At 42.8% G+C, this 19,788-nt stretch overlaps 1 protein-coding gene across 2 annotated transcripts in view; it reads left to right on the top strand.

The window, feature by feature from the left end:
* Window positions 1–19,436, top strand: part of LOC128695982 (cytochrome P450 4c3-like) — a 106,731-nt gene extending 87,295 nt beyond the window's left edge. For both annotated transcript variants that reach the window (XM_070093054.1, XM_070093055.1), the window contains exons 9-11: window positions 10,833–11,001; window positions 11,431–11,610; window positions 18,627–19,436. In XM_070093054.1, the coding sequence (XP_069949155.1) occupies window positions 10,833–11,001; window positions 11,431–11,610; window positions 18,627–18,787 (510 nt within the window). In that variant the 3' untranslated portion in view covers window positions 18,788–19,436. The remainder of the gene's footprint in view (window positions 1–10,832; window positions 11,002–11,430; window positions 11,611–18,626) is intronic.
* Window positions 19,437–19,788: the final 352 nt, after the last annotated feature.

The following is a 19,788-nucleotide window of genomic DNA, read 5'->3' as shown; positions in this document are numbered from 1 at the left end:
TTTACCATACCCTTTACGAAGGAGGCATAATAGTCACTACCTATCAAAATATTTATTGGGCCTACAGAATCATCATTTACACCAGAAGGTGGTAAATTTACATTATGTGAAAGTCTTTCTGTAGCTTTACTAAGCCCTACTGTAGATATTTTATCTGGAAGTCTATCTACAGTACGGCATTAACGCGTTTTTTCTCATTGCCCAACCTGACAGTTACATAAACAATGTCATACAGTTAACCCCTTTCATCTGAGAGAAAACCAGATAATTTTAGAGTTGTAGGATCGCCCATTTGTACTTTCATCCCATTAAGACATTTGCATTTAATGAAAGTGCATTTGTTTTATGCCTTTTATCATCAATTTTTACCTATAACACAGGTAAGGCTTCTTCAGCAAAACCATCATTATTAACATTATCAGTAATTTTTACATTAGCCACTGTTGTGTCAGGGTTGTCAACATTATCATTATTATCAACATTATCATAAAGACCCTTAACATAACTGTATGGTATCTTCCTTTGTGACATTGATAACAGTTGTTTAATTTAGCATGACAATTCTTTACATTGTGATTACCTAGATATCTGATACATCTGTCAAGTTCCTCCAGTCTTTCAACTTCATCATTCCATGAATTGTATGCATTGCAATTCTTAGGAAAATGAGTACCCTTGCAGAAGAGACAGAAAAGCTCTGTTCCACAAGGCACAGTACTCGCTCCCATCTTGTTCCTCATCCTCATATCCGACATAGACAAGGATGTCAGCCACAGCACCGTGTCTTCCTTTGCAGATGACACCCGAATCTGCATGACAGTGTCTTCCATTGCAGACACTGCAAGGCTCCAGGCAGACATCAACCGAATCTTTCAGTGGGCTGCAGAAAACAATATGAAGTTCAACGATGAGAAATTTCAATTACTCAGATATGGTAAACACGAGGAAATTAAATCTTCATCAGAGTACAAAACAAATTCTGGCCACAAAATAGAGCGAAACACCAACGTCAAATACCTGGGAGTGATCATGTCGGAGGATCTCACCTTCAAGGACCATAACACTGTATCAATCGCATCTGCTAGAAAAATGACAGGATGGATAATGAGAACCTTCAAAACTAGGGAGGCCAAGCCCATGATGACACTCTTCAGGTCACTTGTTCTATCTAGGCTGGAATATTGCTGCACACTAACAGCACCTTTCAAGGCAGGTGAAATTGCTGACCTAGAAAATGTACAGAGAACCTTCACGGCGCGCATAACGGAGATAAAACACCTCAATTACTGGGAGCGCTTGAGGTTCCTGAACCTGTATTCCCTGGAATGCAGGCGGGAGAGATACATGATTATATACACCTCGAAAATCCTAGAGGGACTAGTACCGAACTTGCACACGAAAATCACTCACTACGAAAGCAAAAGACTTGGCAGACGATGCAACATCTCCCCAATGAAAAGCAGGGGTGTCACTAGCACGTTAAGAGACCATACGATAAGTGTCAGGGGCCCGAGACTGTTCAACTGCCTCCCAGCATACATAAGGGGAATTACCAACAGACCCCTGGCAGTCTTCAAGCTGGCACTGGACAAGCACCTAAAGTCGGTTCCTGACCAGCCGGGCTGTGGCTCGTACGTTGGTTTGCGTGCAGCCAGCAGCAACAGCCTAGTTGATCAGGCTCTGATCCACCAAGAGGCCTGGTCACAGACCGGGCCGCCGGGGCATTGACCCCCGGAACTCTCTCCAGGTAAACTCCTGGTTATTAACTGGGCTTCTCTTAGGAGGGTAGTTATTTTTCTTACCTTGTTAAGAATCATTATTTCTGATTCTGGCATTCGCTGCCTGACCACGGTCGAGTGCGGTTGTGCTCTGCACCCCTCTGCTGTTTTCAGGCGAGCTACCTTGTATCAACATGACGCTGAGTGTGAGGAGGCGCGTAAATACCATCGGTATTGAGCTGTTTCGTGGGGCGATTTCACCATCTTCAGCACAGGTATTACTCCCGACAATCATTAGGGAGACCTATGGTATCCAGGCGATGAGGTGTATGGTGTTGCCCTGAATGGGGCGTACAGAATCTTCGTCAAACTGAATTCCACGCCAGTGTACGAGTCGTTGGTAACGAGATTCCAAGACGTGAGTCTTGACGCTACTCCAGCTGTGAAGGTGCGTTTGATCGACGTATCTCGCCACTTTACGTGGGTTAAGATTCGTAATGTCCCATTTGAGGCAGATGAGGCTGACATCAGGAGTGTTTTTGAGGCATATGGGACCATACGTCTGGCACAACAGGGCAAGTGGACGGCTGGTGCTTACATGGGCCGTCTGGAGGGAACATTTTCCCTGAAGATGACTCTGAGACATCCCATACCGTCTTACGTCGTGTTGGAGGACTTCAGGACGCAAGTTATGGTATCGTACGCCGGACAGAGACGTACATGCAGAATATGCGGGTCGTACGACCATATGGCGGCAGCGTGTGTGAAGCTGAGGAGGGCGCCTGCACAAACTGGTGAAGCACCAGTTACCAGCGTGGTAGCTGTTGTTGAGAGCCCCACGCGAAAGCAAGGGCTTGGGTGCTTGTGGAGTGAAGAGGTGGAGGATTCCAAAGAAGAGACTGGCGTGTGTGAGGTGAGCTGTGACATAAAAGGATCTGTTACTAGGCAAGGAGAAAGTACAGAAGTGCAAGTGCAGGAGGAGGTGCAGGCTCTCGAGGAAGAGCTTCAGGAAGTGTTGAGGACATTGACGCCTGCAGAGGATGTTGTTCCTGAGCTGGTGAGAGGCACGGCGTTGCCTGTAGAAGAATGTGATGATAAAAACCATAGGGTTGAAGGGCCAACTAATAAGCGTGAGTTGTCGCCGTGTGCTGTGGAACGAGGCGTGGTGGAGGTTGAGGTACATCCTGAGGGAACCTCTGAAGATAACATGGATGTGGAGGGCATCACGAGGAAGAGAGCGGCGGCGTCAGACTCAGATGATGTCCTGACGCCGGCACAGAGGCCTTGGGAGGAAGAAAGAGCACTGTCGAGGTAGTCAAGATAAGAGGCATCGCAAAAAAAGGGGGGGGGTTGATGGTGTGAAGCCTTGTGCTGGCTCTGGGGCAGGAGGCCCTGGGATGAATGAAGAGAGGAGGAAGGGTTGGAAACTATGAAGAGGCCTTAGGTGTATGACTGTGAACGTAAATGGACTGTGTAATAGTGTGAAGAGGGAATGGTTTCGAATGTTTCTGTGTAAATATAGGGTGGCTGTAGTGTTCCTGCAAGAACACAATTTCAAGGAGGGAAGAGAACTCGAGGTGGAGGGGTTTCAGGTCATGACTCTGCCATCTGCACGTCTGAAAGGTGGTGTGGGTATATTGATCAGGGAGGCGAGCCCGTTTGTGTTGCTAAGAAGTGAGGGGGGAGGGGGGGAGAGTATTGCACGTGGATGGGTGGTGGATGGGGCAGAGGGTATCCTTTGTAAGTGTGTATGCGCCTGCAGAAAATGATGTGAGAGTAAAAAGGGATTTTGTATGTGAAGAACTAGTTTTCTTCTTACGTGGTTTACCTGCAGTGGCCATCGTTGGTGGGGACTGGAACTGCGTTATTTGGAGGGCTGACATAGAACCAAAAGGGGCGGGGCACGTGTCGGTGGCCTTGCGAGATCTTTTGAGGGATATTCAGTTGTAGGGTGCGGATGGAGGAGGGGCGTGGGAGGTAGAGCATACTTTTGTAAGAAGGGGTTATGCGGCTAGGTTGGATAGGCTGTATATATCTCAAGGGGTTTGGTTGACAATTTTCTGTACAATATAAGTAGCTTATTCGGATCATCGGGCGGTAGTAGCAGAGGTGGGGTGGGAGTCACTAGGATGTATATCTAGGGGATATTGGAAGTTAAATACAAGTGTGATAGGCGATGAGGAGGGGATAGAGGGATTTGCAACGCTGTGGGAGGGGTTACGTGCAGAGGTAAATGGGGTAGAGGATGTGGTGATGTGGTGGGATGGTGTGGCTAAAGAATGGATTAAGCAATATTATGTAAGGGAAGGGAAACGTATCATTTCTTTAAAATATGGTCTTGCTAACTATTTGGAGGATAGGTTACGGGTTGTTATGCAAGGGGGATGGTGGCGGTCACTTATTCAATGGATGATATTATGGCAATTAAAGGGAGGCTGCATGAGGTACAGGATGAGAGGTTCCAAGCGGTGCGGGCACAGGCGGGGGTGGAAGAGGTGTTATGGGGAGATTGGCCTTCATCGTGCGTATTGCGTAGGCAGAAACAAAGACAGCATGCAATGACTATTCCATGGTTGGAGGTTCATGAGTCGATAGGAGGGTACAGGGAGGGGCAGGTCATACAAGCTACGGAAGGAATGGGGGCGTTTGCTGACAAGTGGTATGAGAAGTACTGGCAACGAGAAGGGGTAGAGGATGGGGTTTTAGAACAGGTGTGTGGGAGTGTGGTATGTCAGTTGCGTAACAGTGATAGGGAAGCACTGGGTGGGGAAATAACTGAGGGGGAAATATGGAGGGCGTTAAGTGGAATGCGAAAGGGCAAAGCACCGGGAATTGATTGACTCCCGGCAGAGTTTTATCAGCAGCATTGGGAATTAATGAGGCATTTTTTGGTTAGGTTATTTAATTGCATGAAGGAGAGAAGTGAGCTGGGTGAGAAGCAGGCAACGGCTGTCGTTGTATTGGTACCGAAGGGTAAAGGGCAGCATACGCTTGGGGATTACCGGGCGATCTCGTTGCTATGCGCAGATTACAAATTGTTTGCGAAGATTTTGGGAAATCGGGTCAAGTGTGTGGTGGGGCGGGTAGTATCAAAATCTCAGTTTGGTTTGCCAGGGAGGTCTATGGTGGAGGGGCATGGGTTACTTAGGGATTTCGTGGAGGCAAAAGGGGGAAAAGGGGGGATGTTTGGTGGTGCTCGATTGACAAGGGGCATACGATAGAGTGGATCGGAAAGCATTGAAAGCCATCCTCAGGGGTCAGGGGTTTGGGGAAGAAATAGTGGGTTGGGTTGAGGCATTGTATGGAGGTGCAATGGCGAGGGTACAGATTAATGGTCGATTGGGTGGGAAGATTGTAATGGGTAGAGGACTTAGGCAAGGGTGTCTTATGTCACAATTATTGTTTGCGTGCGTACAGGACCCCTTTTATAGATTGGTGGAGCAGCGTATGTGTCACGTAGAGGGACCAGGGTGTGAGGTTGCGAGGGTTTGGCCAGTTTTAATTGGGTATGTGGATGATACAACTGTTCTGATTAGGGAGGGGATGACAATGGACACATTAGATGGGGTAGTACAAATGTTCGCAGGGGCAACTGGTATGAGGGTAAATTCAGATAAATCCATGGTTATGGGGTTAGGAGCTTGGGCAGGAAGGGTTGATTGGGGTAGTGCAGTTGTGAGGAAGCAGGTGAATTCGTTAAAAATTTGCGGTCTTATTTATGCAGACGATCTAACTGTGGCACGCATGGAAAACTCGATTAGGATGGTAGAAAGGATTCAGGGACGCTTGGGTGCATTGCAACCTTATCATTTGACCCTTGTGCAGCGTGCCATTGTTATTAATATCTTACTGTATAGCAAAGTATGGCACGTGGCAGCCGTGTTCCCATTAACTGGGCCAGCAATAACCAACATACTTAGGAAGGTTTTTAAATTCTTGTGGGGTTCGAGCTGTGATTGGATTAAAAGGGACGTGGTAATGTTACCTGTAAGTAAGGGGGGGCTGGGATTGCTGGACTTAAAGCGGAGGGTCAAATGTGTCTTCATTAAAAGGGAGGTGATGAGGGAAAGTGTGGGTGGGGGGGTTTGGCCAGGATCCATAACAGATTGCAACGGATGTATACAGGAGTTGAGTTGCATGAGTGTGAAACTGTTTTGAGGGCTATGGCGTGGGATCGAGAGCCGGCAAAGGTCAAAATAGGTAGGTTGTGTAGATTGTTAGCCGGGAGGGTTGTAGCGCCTGTAGAGGGAATTTTCCCCATGTATGCATGGGGAAGTATATGGAATAGGTTGAGTAGGATGAGGTTGCAACCTCGTGTTCGGGATGTAATGTATCGTTTTCTGCATGGCATTTTACCGTCGGGTGTGGTTCTACGGGATAGACGGGTCATTGATGGGGGGGGGTGCGGGATATGTGGTGGGGAGGAGTCGGCTTTTCATGTAGTATATTTTTGTGATGGACTGAGGAGTGTCAAGGGGTGGTTAAATAGGGTGATATATAGGATAGGAGGTCAAGGAATTTCTGTATTGAGAGCATTAAGTCTCGACGTGAGGGGTTGGGAGGAAAGTGTAATCAGAGCTGTGGGGTACATTATGGCAGATTATATACATATAGTGTGCAGATTATGGGGGAAACAGGTCAGTGAGGTGAAGAGGAGGGTGAAAGCAGTAACGTTCTATAAAACGGTATGTAGAAATAAGGAAATTTATGGGAGGAGGTGGGTGAGGGATTTTTCAGAGGGATTAGGCAATTTACATTACAGGTTTTATTAGACTTGTAATATACGATGGAGGGGAGGGTACGATTGGAAAGTGTTGCTGGGGCAGGGAAGTCATGGGTGAAAACAGGGTCGCCTCCCTGGTAATGGATGACAACAAATGTTTGCGTGTGTGTTGGATGAGTGATGCGTGAGTGAATAATGTATGGACCACGGGTGCTAGCACCTGTGGAGCTGGCCAGTTTTTTTGTGTGTCATGGACTATACACTATTCATATAGTACTCATGTTCCTTCAAGGTAGTAGTGAATGATGGATAAGGTATTCAAGGGGGGGGGTTTGCCTACATCACTGTGCAGAGTGAGGGTAGGGCAGTATATTGATTGGAAGTGATGGACAGTTGCTTGTCCAGTGTGTTGTAGTATTATGTGTAGATAATACGCATATTATTGTATGTAGAAAGATGGGACTACACGCATGTTGGACTTGGACTTGTACTATGAGAATTACTCTCTAACGCCTGATATGTTAAGGCTGATTGATCAACTGTGATCCATTCAAATTAGATTTATTATTATGTTGTTATCTATGTACATAACAGTCTTAAGTCATATTATTATGTTGTTATCTATGTACATAGCAGTCTTAAGTCATATTATTATGTTGTTACCTATGTACATAGTAGTCTTAAGTCATATTATTATGTTGTTATCTATGTACATAGTAGTCTTAAGTCATATTATTATGTTGTTACCTATGTACATAGTAGTCTTAAGTCATATTATTATGTTATCTATGTACATAGCAGTCTTAAGTCATATTATTATGTTATCTATGTACATAGTAGTCTTAAGTCATATTATTATGTTGTTATCTATGTACACAGCAGTCTTAAGTCATATTATTATGTTGTTATCTATGTACATAGCAGTCTTAAGTCATATTATTATGTTGTTATCTATGTACATAGCAGTCTTAAGTCATATTATTATGTTGTTATCTATGTACATAGCAGTCTTAAGTCATATTATTATGTTGTTATCTATGTACATAGCAGTCTTAAGTCATATTATTATGTTGTTATCTATGTACATAGCAGTCTTAAGTCATATTATTATGTTGTTATCTATGTACATAGCAGTCTTAAGTCATATTATTATGTTGTTATCTATGTACATAGCAGTCTTAAGTCATATTATTATGTTGTTATCTATGTACATAGCAGTCTTAAGTCATATTATTATGTTGTTATCTATGTACATAGCAGTCTTAAGTCATATTATTATGTTGTTACCTATGTACATAGCAGTTTTAAGTCATATTATTATGTTATCTATGTACATAGCAGTCTTAAGTCATATTATTATGTTGTTATCTATGTACATAGCAGTCTTAAGTCATATTATGTTGTTGTTGTCTATGTACATAGCAGTCTTAAGTCATATTATGTTGTTGTTATCTATGTACATAGCAGTCTTAAGTCATATTATTATGTTGTTATCTATGTACATAGCAGTCTTAAGTCATATTATTATGTTGTTATCTATGTACATAGCAGTCTTAAGTCATATTATTATGTTGTTATCTATGTACATAGCAGTCTTAAGTCATATTATTATGTTGTTACCTATGTACATAGCAGTTTTAAGTCATATTATTATGTTATCTATGTACATAGCAGTCTTAAGTCATATTATTATGTTGTTATCTATGTACATAGCAGTCTTAAGTCATATTATTATGTTGTTACCTATGTACATAGCAGTTTTAAGTCATATTATTATGTTGTTATCTATGTACATAGCAGTCTTAAGTCATATTATTATGTTGTTATCTATGTACATAGCAGTCTTAAGTCATATTATTATGTTGTTACCTATGTACATAGCAGTTTTAAGTCATATTATTATGTTATCTATGTACATAGCAGTCTTAAGTCATATTATTATGTTGTTATCTATGTACATAGCAGTCTTAAGTCATATTATTATGTTGTTACCTATGTACATAGCAGTTTTAAGTCATATTATTATGTTATCTATTTGCATAGCAGTCTTAAGTCATATTATTATGTTGTTATCTATGTACATAGCAGTCTTAAGTCATATTATTATGTTGTTGTCTATGTACATAGCAGTCTTAAGTCATATTATTATGTTGTTATCTATGTACATAGCAGTCTTAAGTCATATTATTATGTTGTTATCTATGTACATAGCAGTCTTAAGTCATATTATTATGTTGTTATCTATGTACATAGCAGTCTTAAGTCATATTATTATGTTGTTATCTATGTACATAGCAGTCTTAAGTCATATTATTATGTTGTTATCTATGTACATAGCAGTCTTAAGTCATATTATTATGTTGTTATCTATGTACATAGCAGTCTTAAGTCATATGATGTGAGTTGTGTTTAGGTGCAGTTGTCACAAAATTTTGTTTTGTTTTATCTGTGTTAGGGAAGTATGTGGAATTTTTGCTTGTAGCCGCTACATGGCTGGGGTTTATACTTTATACCTTTGTATTCTCTGATGTTTTTCATAATATTAAGTTTTTATTTATATACTGTGTTGAATGAATAGGGTTTACATGCTAAGATAATTGCACATAAGTTGCCTTTGGGAGTTGACATTCATTGTTGCAACCTTCTTAGAAAATTAAACTTTTGCGATTTTTTCTTTCACCAGGTTGAGGTGTCATTGTGTTAAGTAAAGACATGTATCCCATTTAATTGTTATTAATATTTTTGTGTCCAAGATGTTACTGCATCACTCATGATAGTGTAATTCCTATGTATCCTTTAATGTTAAGTTAAGATGCAATCAGGTTGGGAATGGTTATATTTGGCGGGAGAGGGGGGGTGAAATTGTGTCAAAAGTTTCAGCCTTCACAGGTATATAACTCTGGTATAACTGGGTGTATATGGTGTGTGATATTAGGTTGTCAGAACACTTTTGTCTGTTGTATTCATTTTTGTAAGGGTGAATTGGGAATTTGTGATTTACCTCTTTTGTGTACCTTGATATAATTTTCCACCTTGTATTGTAATGTTTTAAATAAAAAAAAAAAAAAAAAAAAAAAGATTCTGGCTACTTGATATGTACCTATGCAACTCTTTTTAGGAAATGAATTTTGATTATTAACATTGGGATAATTTTTCCCCAAGTGTTTTACAGCTTAATTTATTCTGTACAATCGTACTCAATAACCAGTCTGATTCCTTCAGATTATATTTATTACTTAAAGTTTTGAGAGTGCTCTCCAGTTTAATTCTAAACTGCTGTAAACCTTTGTTAGTATGATCTGGAGTTTTTAAATTAACAATGGTACTCATTAGATCCAACATACTTTGTTCTATATTACCATAAGTGACCTTCAACAAGTCAACTGCTTCCTTGTAAGAGTCATCTACATTGGGAAAGACTTTTATGAGTATGTGAGCATCTCCTCTTATCTGTCCTTTTAGGTAAAATAATGTAGTTACACAGACTAGGGCACTCCTATCATGCACAGCTGCTTTAAAAATTGACCAAAACTCCTCCCAATTTTCTCCAGGATTAAATACAGGTAAACATAATTCTGTGAGTTTTGGCAAAGGCATATTATTTGTTGGGATAGATTGATTAGTTGATTAGCAAAAAATGTCCTCCTTCAATACCTACTATTATCTATCTCTCCAGAAGTCACTCTGGATCTATATTAATTTCAAATGAAATATACATCACCAGGAATTCTGGATTGTATATTAAATTTAAAATGTGAATACATATACATTGAAGGAGAATTTATACCTATTTTAATCGAAAGAATTTCAGTAGATTCCTTCTTAAATTTAATTTTTAGAAATTCATAATTACTTATCCACTCAACTTCTTCTGACTCCAAATAGCTTATAAAATTTTAGGTCTTTTAAACCTAAAAATTAGTCTTGAGATTATGGTGTGTCATACTCAGACCCCTGCCTAAATTTTTGAAGAAAATACTGGCCAGAATCTCACCATAAATAGACATGACTTAGCTGGGGTTCTGAAGCTGTCCTGTCCATCTGCTTAATGCTCACATTATGCAGGACTGCAAATCCAACAATTTCGGCTCCTATTTGAGACGTTTTAAGCCCAATATAACCCCTAGAGCGACGAAAATTATGCACATTTCATTAGCGTGCCTGTATCACATTCATAAACAATGGCATCTCTTCCCCTGCTCGTCAGCGCAGGCACACAGCTTCCCTGTCGATTCTCTTCTTTAAAATACACTTTAGAGCAATAGTAATGTATTAATCAGGTATATTTACATTATTAAAATATACAGCATAATTTTTGGGAAAATTATTTTCCACATCACAGAAACCTGAAAGAAAGACAATATGAGTTTATAAGTATGTACTTTCTGGAGGCCCGTGTTGATGAGGAGCTGCAGTCTATCTTCGGTGACTCAGACCGTCCAGTGACCATGGCTGACCTGCGTGAGATGAAGTACACAGAAAACTGCATCAAAGAGGCTCTCAGACTCTTCCCTTCTGTGCCTATCCTGGCCAGAGAGCTCAAAGAGGAGGTTGTTATAGGTAGGAATCAAATTATCTGTATTATCAAAGGGAAATGCTAAACCTATAAGGATCGATTAATGCCTGAAAAAAATCTTTGGGATGCGGTAATGAATCGTTTTGCAACACTGAAGGCTGGAACTAACAGATGAATCTCATAATTAACTTTTTTTTTTTTTTTTGAAAGAAACTCTTTCATAATCAAAATGTTTCTCATTTGGCTGCTTAGTAATTTTTGAGTCTATGTTACGAGTGAAGTGCGTTGTCATCCATACAGGTTTAGCGCTTGTTTTCGAATATGAAAATAACATTGGTATTATGTAACTTTTGTTTTAGATTTTCAATAAAAGTAATTTGATTTTTTGTACTATTTGAAATATATTCATATTAATTATATGTACACCTTTACATTACAAATTTAGCACATATTAACTACTGAATATTATGCAGATAATTATCGCATCCCAGCTGGCACCACTGTGATGGTGGTGACCTACAGCCTTCACCGTGACCCAGCACAGTTTCCCAAACCGGAAGTCTTTGACCCGGATCGCTTTTTACCGGAGAATGTCAGCAAGCGACACCCCTACGCTTACATTCCTTTCAGCGCTGGACCCAGGAACTGTATCGGTGAGTCCATCACAGGTTCTGTCTCAGACATATAATCAAGCATGGAAATACAGTACAAAAATATGATGTCATATTTTCTGAAATTAACTTTGTACATTAATGGTGTTATGCACCTACAAGTATGTTGATAAGACATAATATGTAGTTTATGACATTTCATTGAGAAAATTTTGGCCACCAGGGACTTTATAAATTGAAAAATACTCTTTGGAAAGAAACGATTCAATAAAATGCCATAGACCTCATACTGTAACTTATTTACATGAAGTTAACTTATTACATGACTCTCAGCCTAAGTGGAACTTTGAGAGGAGCTGTGATTGCACATCAACCTTGGCCTGTAAATTCAGCAGTGTGCCTTTATTCTTCTCTTCATATTTATTTCAAATCTTGGAGAATAAATTGTGAATTGAATGTAATTTTGGAAAAAAATACTACCAAATATAAGCTAAATGACTCTTACAGCTTTAGCGTTCTTTTATGATTGTAACAATTTTATGATTGATTACACTATGTAACTAAAATTCACTTTTGTCGTGTTCCTGGGAAATAAGCATCATTTCCCAATTCATTATAAATAAGCAAAATATAAAAATGTAATTTTGACCCCAAAACTTTGCTTTTGTGGTCAAGAAACTTCTGGAACACTTTCAAGAAAGACTCATGTAAAACTATTATGTCATAGGGTTTTGCTTGGCAAATATAAAAACAGGGGCTCACAAACCAGCATTCAGTTCAGCTCTGTCTACCTGAGAAGACACATCAGAAGATGTGAAATGGCATGAAGAGGCTGCAGTCATTCTCCAGATGTATTCTGTTACATATGTGGTCAATTCAATGGTGTGAAGCTTACAATGCATATTTTGGCATGCCAGCAGGGGACCAAGACAAGACCTGGGCACCTCACGTTGCTTGTGAACATTGAATGAAACCACTGGAAGGTAAGAAAGTCATTAGCTATATGAAGGGTAAAATCTTGAATAGGAACATTTTTTAAATGAAATGGTACAGAGGAGAAAAAGAATCATGAAGTTTGGTGTTCCTAGAATATGGCGTGAACCCACTGACCACTCAACCAACTGCTACTTCTGTCTGGTGGACCCTTCCACACGCCGAACTGGGAAAAATGCACCTGCTACTTCTTATCCAGACCTTCCCTCTTCTATTGCACCAGTACCACACAGTGCTGATCTTCCTGTACCTACACCTTCAGAAAGAAGTCAACCGTCAGAAGAAGAAAGCAGCAAATCGGAAAACAAAGAGCAGTGAACAAGGCTATGATCTCACAGATGCAGCTGTTGGTAAGAATCCTTGCTACCAAAAACATACCTCAATGACTTTATCAGAGATCTGGGTTTGACAAAATCAAATGCTGAGCTTTTGATTTCAAGGCTCAAGGAGTGGGACTTGGTGGATGAAAGTGTATAAGTGACAAGCCAAAGAAAACGTCGCCAACATTTCTCAAGCTTGTTCGCTAATGAAGACAGGTTGTGCTACTGTAATGATGTATCAGACCTGTTTGATGCAATTGGAATTGCATGCAATCCAGATGAGTGGAGACTTTTCATTGACAGCTCCTCCAGAAGCCTTAAAGCTGTACTTCTGCACAATGGAAACAAGTATTCATCTCTTCCCTTGTCTTATTCAAGGCATCTTAATGAGGACTACAATAGTGTCAAACTTCTACTGGTAGCTTTGAACTATGAAAAGTATGGCTGGTAGGTTATTGGAGACTTCAAAATGGTGGCATTTTTGATGGGACTCCAAGGAGGTTTCAACAAGTTTCCCTGTTATCTCTGTCATTGGGATAGTAGTGACAGAGCAGCACATTTCCAGAGGAAGCACTGGCCTCCAAGGATTGAGTTCTCAGTAGGAAGACATAATATCAAACATAAACCATTGGTGGATCCTCAAAAGATTCTGTTACCTCCATTACACATCAAACTAGAGCTAATGAAACAGTTTATTACAGCTCTTGATAAAGAGTCTGCAGCTCTCAAGTATCTTCAAGACTTCTTTCCCAAGCTATCAGAGGCAAAGGGAAGGCTGGCATCTTCTCGGGACCACAAGTCAGGAAATTCATAGAGTGCTCAGAATTTCCAAAGAAACTCGCCTGGGAGAGTTTTGTTGCTATAGTACAGGGATTTGTGGGCAACAACAGGGCTGAAAACTATGTGGAACTTGTTGAGACCTTGGAAAAAAGCTATGGTCAGATGGGCTGTAGGATGTCCTTGATGCTCATCTTGACAATTTCAAAGAGATTATGGGAGCAAGAGTAGCTCTTCCACCAAAATATAATGGACTTTGAAAACATGATGGGAGACTATATTTGGGGGCTTAAACGGGATAGTAATTTGTTGCATGCTCGTAAATCTAGAAAAACTGTTCATTTTTAACTTTGTAAATATGTTTCAGAAAGTTTAAAATAAAATTTGTGTAAATTACATTTTATTTACGTAAATTTTATTTATTTTATTATATGTTTTTGTTTTACATCCAAAACCAACGAAAAATATTGAAATTTAGCCATTTTTTTTGTCAAAAATTCATCCTGTAAACCACAAAAGCAAAATTTAGAAGGAATAATGGGCATTTTCTATTGATTTGCAATAAAAGGAGTTAGAAAATAACACTTACTTGCCAGGAACAAAAGCTGTGTTACATAGTTTGATTTTTCTGTGAAGAACACTTCGTGTTGTGTCTCTTGATTTAACAACAACAGTTAAAACCCTCCCTTTGAGGGGTTCTTAACTTCTGGTGAAGGGCTTTTGATTCATGGAATTGAAGCCATGCTCTGCTTCCTTTGATCAAGCCTGATTGACTTCCATTCCCACTTCACCAGATACTGTATGACCCCTATATGTATAGAGCTTATCCCACAATATAACAATGAAGTGCAGCCTAGGGTGGTCCTACTGTAGCTGAATCAATAGAAGAATGCAAAAGTTTAGGTCCATTTCTGGCTTATTGTTTAATTAAGCCAGCTGTCTACATGAACTTTGTTCTTCCTGTTGTTAATTCCACCTCTTATTATAATCATGAACATCGTTTTCTAGAACATCATCCATGCATCCTCGTTATGTGCATTTGTGATATGGAGACACATAAGGAGTTAAACGAACCTTTATTAACGACGTTTAGCCCATACAGTGAACTTGAGGATAAAACATGCAAGCAAATTCCTAGGGCATTTTACCTGAAAATGTTTCGGTCGTAGAACCTTGAACATTCGTATTACACATAGAACAGAAAACATTGGTATACGAAAGCAGACAGATAACTGATTGAAGGAGTTGTAAGGTCAGGTGAGGAGCTGTGTTGAAGCTGTGGAGAGGCCACCTGATGGTTGTGTCTGGAGGTGTGTGTGTTGAAGCTTTGGGGAGGGGACCTGATGGTTGTGTCTGGAGGTGTGTGTGTTGAAGCTGTGGGGAGGGGACCTGATGGTTGTGTCTGGAGGTGAGTGTGTTGAAGCTGTGGAGAGGTCACCTGATGGTTGTGTCTGGAGGTGTGTGTGTTGAAGCTGTGGAGAGGGGACCTGATGGTTGTGTCTGGAAGTGTGTGTGTTGAAGCTGTGGAGAGGTCACCTGATGGTTGTGTCTGGAGGTGTGTGTGTTGAAGCTGTGGAGAGGTCACCTGATGGTTGTGTCTGGAGGTGTGTGTGTTGAAGCTGTGGAGAGGTCACCTGATGGTTGTGTCTGGAGGTGTGTGTGTTGAAGCTGTGGAGAGGTCACCTGATGGTTGTGTCTGGAGGTGTGTGCGTTGAAGCTGTGGGGAGGGGACCTGATGGTTGTGTCTGGAGGTGTGTGTGTTGAAGCTGTGGGGAGGGGACCTGATGGTTGTGTCTGGAGGTGTGTGTGTTGAAGCTGTGGGGAGGGGACCTGATGGTTGTGTCTGGAGGTGTGTGTTGAAGCTGTGGGGAGGGGACCTGATGGTTGTGTCTGGAGGTGTGTGTGTTGAAGCTGTGAAGATGGTTGTGTCTGGAGGTGTGTGTGTTGAAGCTGTGGAGAGGGGACCTGATGGTTGTGTCTGGAGGTGGGTATGTTGAAGCTGTGGAGAGGGGACCTGATGGTTGTGTCTGGAGGTGGGTATGTTGAAGCTGTGGAGAGGGGACCTGATGGTTGTGTCTGGAGGTGGGTATGTTGAAGCTGTGGAGAGGGGACCTGATGGTTGTGTCTGGAGGTGGGTATGTTGAAGCTGTGGAGAGGGGACCTGATGGTTGTGTCTGGAGGTGTGTGTGTTGAAGCTGTGGGGAGGGGACCTGATGGTTGTGTCTGGAGGTGGGTATGTTGAAGCTGTGGAGAGGGGACCTGATGGTTGTGTCTGGAGGTGGGTATGTTGAAGCTGCGGAGAGGGGACCTGATGGTTGTGTCTGGAGGTGTGTGTGTTGAAGCTGTGGGGAGGGGACCTGATGGTTGTGTCTGGAGGTGGGTATGTTGAAGCTGCGGAGAGGGGACCTGATGGTTGTGTCTGGAGGTGTGTGTGTTGAAGCTGTGGGGAGAGGACCTGATGGTTGTGTCTGGAGGTGTGTGTGTTGAAGCTGTGGGGAGAGGACCTGATGGTTGTGTCTGGAGGTGTGTGTGTTGAAGCTGTGGGGAGAGGACCTGATGGTTGTGTCTGGAGGTGTGTGTGTTGAAGCTGTGGGGAGAGGACCTGATGGTTGTGTCTGGAGGTGTGTGTGTTGAAGCTGTGGGGAGAGGACCTGATGGTTGTGTCTGGAGGTGTGTGTGTTGAAGCTGTGGGGAGAGGACCTGATGGTTGTGTCTGGAGGTGGGTATGTTGAAGCTGTGGGGAGAGGACCTGATGGTTGTGTCTGGAGGTGTGTGTGTTGAAGCTGTGGGGAGGGGACCTGATGGTTGTGTCTGGAGGTGGGTATGTTGAAGCTGTGGGGAGAGGACCTGATGGTTGTGTCTGGAGGTGTGTGTGTTGAAGCTGTGGGGAGGGGACCTGATGGTTGTGTCTGGAGGTGTGTGTGTTGAAGCTGTGGGGAGGGGACCTGATGGTTGTGTCTGGAGGTGGGTATGTTGAAGCTGTGGGGAGAGGACCTGATGGTTGTGTCTGGAGGTGTGTGTGTTGAAGCTGTGGGGAGGGGACCTGATGGTTGTGTCTGGAGGTGGGTATGTTGAAGCTGTGGGGAGAGGACCTGATGGTTGTGTCTGGAGGTGTGTGTGTTGAAGCTGTGGGGAGGGGACCTGATGGTTGTGTCTGGAGGTGTGTGTGTTGAAGCTGTGGGGAGAGGACCTGATGGTTGTGTCTGGAGGTGTGTGTGTTGAAGCTGTGGGGAGGGGACCTGATGGTTGTGTCTGGAGGTGTGTGTGTTGAAGCTGTGGGGAGAGGACCTGATGGTTGTGTCTGGAGGTGTGTGTGTTGAAGCTGTGGGGAGAGGACCTGATGGTTGTGTCTGGAGGTGTGTGTGTTGAAGCTGTGGGGAGAGGACCTGATGGTTGTGTCTGGAGGTGTGTGTGTTGAAGCTGTGGGGAGAGGACCTGATGGTTGTGTCTGGAGGTGGGTATGTTGAAGCTGTGGGGAGAGGACCTGATGGTTGTGTCTGGAGGTGTGTGTGTTGAAGCTGTGGGGAGGGGACCTGATGGTTGTGTCTGGAGGTGGGTATGTTGAAGCTGTGGGGAGAGGACCTGATGGTTGTGTCTGGAGGTGTGTGTGTTGAAGCTGTGGGGAGGGGACCTGATGGTTGTGTCTGGAGGTGTGTGTGTTGAAGCTGTGGGGAGGGGACCTGATGGTTGTGTCTGGAGGTGGGTATGTTGAAGCTGTGGGGAGAGGACCTGATGGTTGTGTCTGGAGGTGTGTGTGTTGAAGCTGTGGGGAGGGGACCTGATGGTTGTGTCTGGAGGTGGGTATGTTGAAGCTGTGGGGAGAGGACCTGATGGTTGTGTCTGGAGGTGTGTGTGTTGAAGCTGTGGGGAGGGGACCTGATGGTTGTGTCTGGAGGTGTGTGTGTTGAAGCTGTGGGGAGGGGACCTGATGGTTGTGTCTGGAGGTGGGTATGTTGAAGCTGTGGGGAGAGGACCTGATGGTTGTGTCTGGAGGTGTGTGTGTTGAAGCTGTGGGGAGGGGACCTGATGGTTGTGTCTGGAGGTGGGTATGTTGAAGCTGTGGGGAGAGGACCTGATGGTTGTGTCTGGAGGTGTGTGTGTTGAAGCTGTGGGGAGGGGACCTGATGGTTGTGTCTGGAGGTGTGTGTGTTGAAGCTGTGGGGAGGGGACCTGATGGTTGTGTCTGGAGGTGGGTATGTTGAAGCTGTGGGGCGAGGACCTGATGGTTGTGTCTGGAGGTGTGTGTGTTGAAGCTGTGGGGAGGGGACCTGATGGTTGTGTCTGGAGGTGGGTATGTTGAAGCTGTGGGGAGAGGACCTGATGGTTGTGTCTGGAGGTGTGTGTGTTGAAGCTGTGGGGAGGGGACCTGATGGTTGTGTCTGGAGGTGGGTATGTTGAAGCTGTGGGGAGAGGACCTGATGGTTGTGTCTGGAGGTGTGTGTGTTGAAGCTGTGGGGAGGGGACCTGATGGTTGTGTCTGGAGGTGTGTGTGTTGAAGCTGTGGGGAGGGGACCTGATGGTTGTGTCTGGAGGTGGGTATGTTGAAGCTGTGGGGAGAGGACCTGAAATTTGTGTCTGGAGGTGGGCGTGGTGAAGCTGTGGGGAGGGGACCTGATGGTTGTGTCTGGAGGTGGGCGTGGTGAAGCTGTGGGGAGGGGACCTGATGGTTGTGTCTGGAGGTGGGCGTGGTGAAGCTGTGGGGAGGGGACCTGATGGTTGTGTCTGGAGGTGGGCGTGGTGAAGCTGTGGGGAGGGGACCTGATGGTTGTGTCTGGAGGTGTGTGTGGTGAAGCTGTGGGGAAGGGACCTGATGGTTGTGTCTGGAGGTGGGCGTGGTGAAGCTGTGGGGAGGGGACGTGATGGTTGTGTCTGAGGTGTGTGTGTTGAATACTGACCCAGAATCATGTGGGACAGTGTGATAATGATTTTATAGCTTCCATATATTTATGAATCTTACATTTTTTCTAGGCCAGAAATTTGCACTTATGGAGGAGAAGATCCTGCTGAGTAACATCCTGCGTAAGTTCCGCGTAGAAAGCGTCACTCGCCGAGAAGACTTACGCATTCTCGGAGAGCTCATTCTCAGGCCAGAAAATGGTAACACTTTGAAACTTACTCCCAGAGCATAAAAGAAGTGACATGAAGGTACTTTAGACTACTTAGATAGTAAAGAATTTTGTATCTTAAGGATCAGTGAGGTCATTTTTAATTTGAATTAAGAATATGAAATAAAAATAATTATGGTTATATAAGATGAGAACATTAAGAGAGAAGAACAACAGTTCCTCTCATTCTCGTGGGAGACTTAAACTTTTATGTCATTGTAGTGTTTAGATCCTGCAACTTACACTCATATACACCGAATATTATTGTTGAAGAGACAGGGGAAAAAAAAAACATGCATAGTTCAGGATATTTATTAGAGAACACTGTTTCGCCACCAGTTGCGAAACTTTTCCTCTAATAAATTTCCTGATCTGTACGTAAATGTCTTTTTTCCATATCCTGTTGGTATCACTATACTATTTTTCAGTTCAAGAGATAGTATAGACCAAGTGTCAAGATTAATAAATTCTTTTATAATCACAGTAGTACCCATTCAAAAATTTTTTAATGTCATTACATCGCCCAAGGTATCACTTAGTATGTAGGATCTGGTAATGTGAAAGACAATACGTTTCGTCCAGAACTGAACTTTGTCGAGTTTATTGAAGCTCCGTCCTGAACGAATCGTCGTAAAAAACAATCCTTATAATATTAATAAAGTCTCTGTGTACGTCCTTTTGTTTTACTTGTCATGTGTCATTTAAGATTTTTATATATTGTACAAAATTTTCCTTGTGACACCAAGTTGAAGTCTCTTGATCCGTGCTTCCTGGAACTCACCTGGAAAATCCTAGAATGACGGGTGTCAAACCTGCACACAGACATAACTACCTTGGAAAGCAAAATATTTGGCAGACGGTGCAACATATCTTCAATGAAATACCTTGGTGATATGAATCCATTATTATTATAATAAAATTTGAAGCTCTAAACATTCAAGGGCCATACAGCACAGCAAGGCAGCGAAGGATGCAGGGGTATTGGGTAGCAAGAGAGAGAGGGATAATCATTAGGGCATGGAGTG

The sequence above is a fragment of the Cherax quadricarinatus genome, chromosome 41 (genome assembly GCF_038502225.1).
Source record: "Cherax quadricarinatus isolate ZL_2023a chromosome 41, ASM3850222v1, whole genome shotgun sequence".
In the NCBI taxonomy this organism is placed as follows: Eukaryota; Metazoa; Arthropoda; class Malacostraca; order Decapoda; family Parastacidae; genus Cherax; species Cherax quadricarinatus.
Note: the sequence above shows the minus strand (reverse complement) of the source record. Positions and strands in the feature narration are given on the sequence as shown.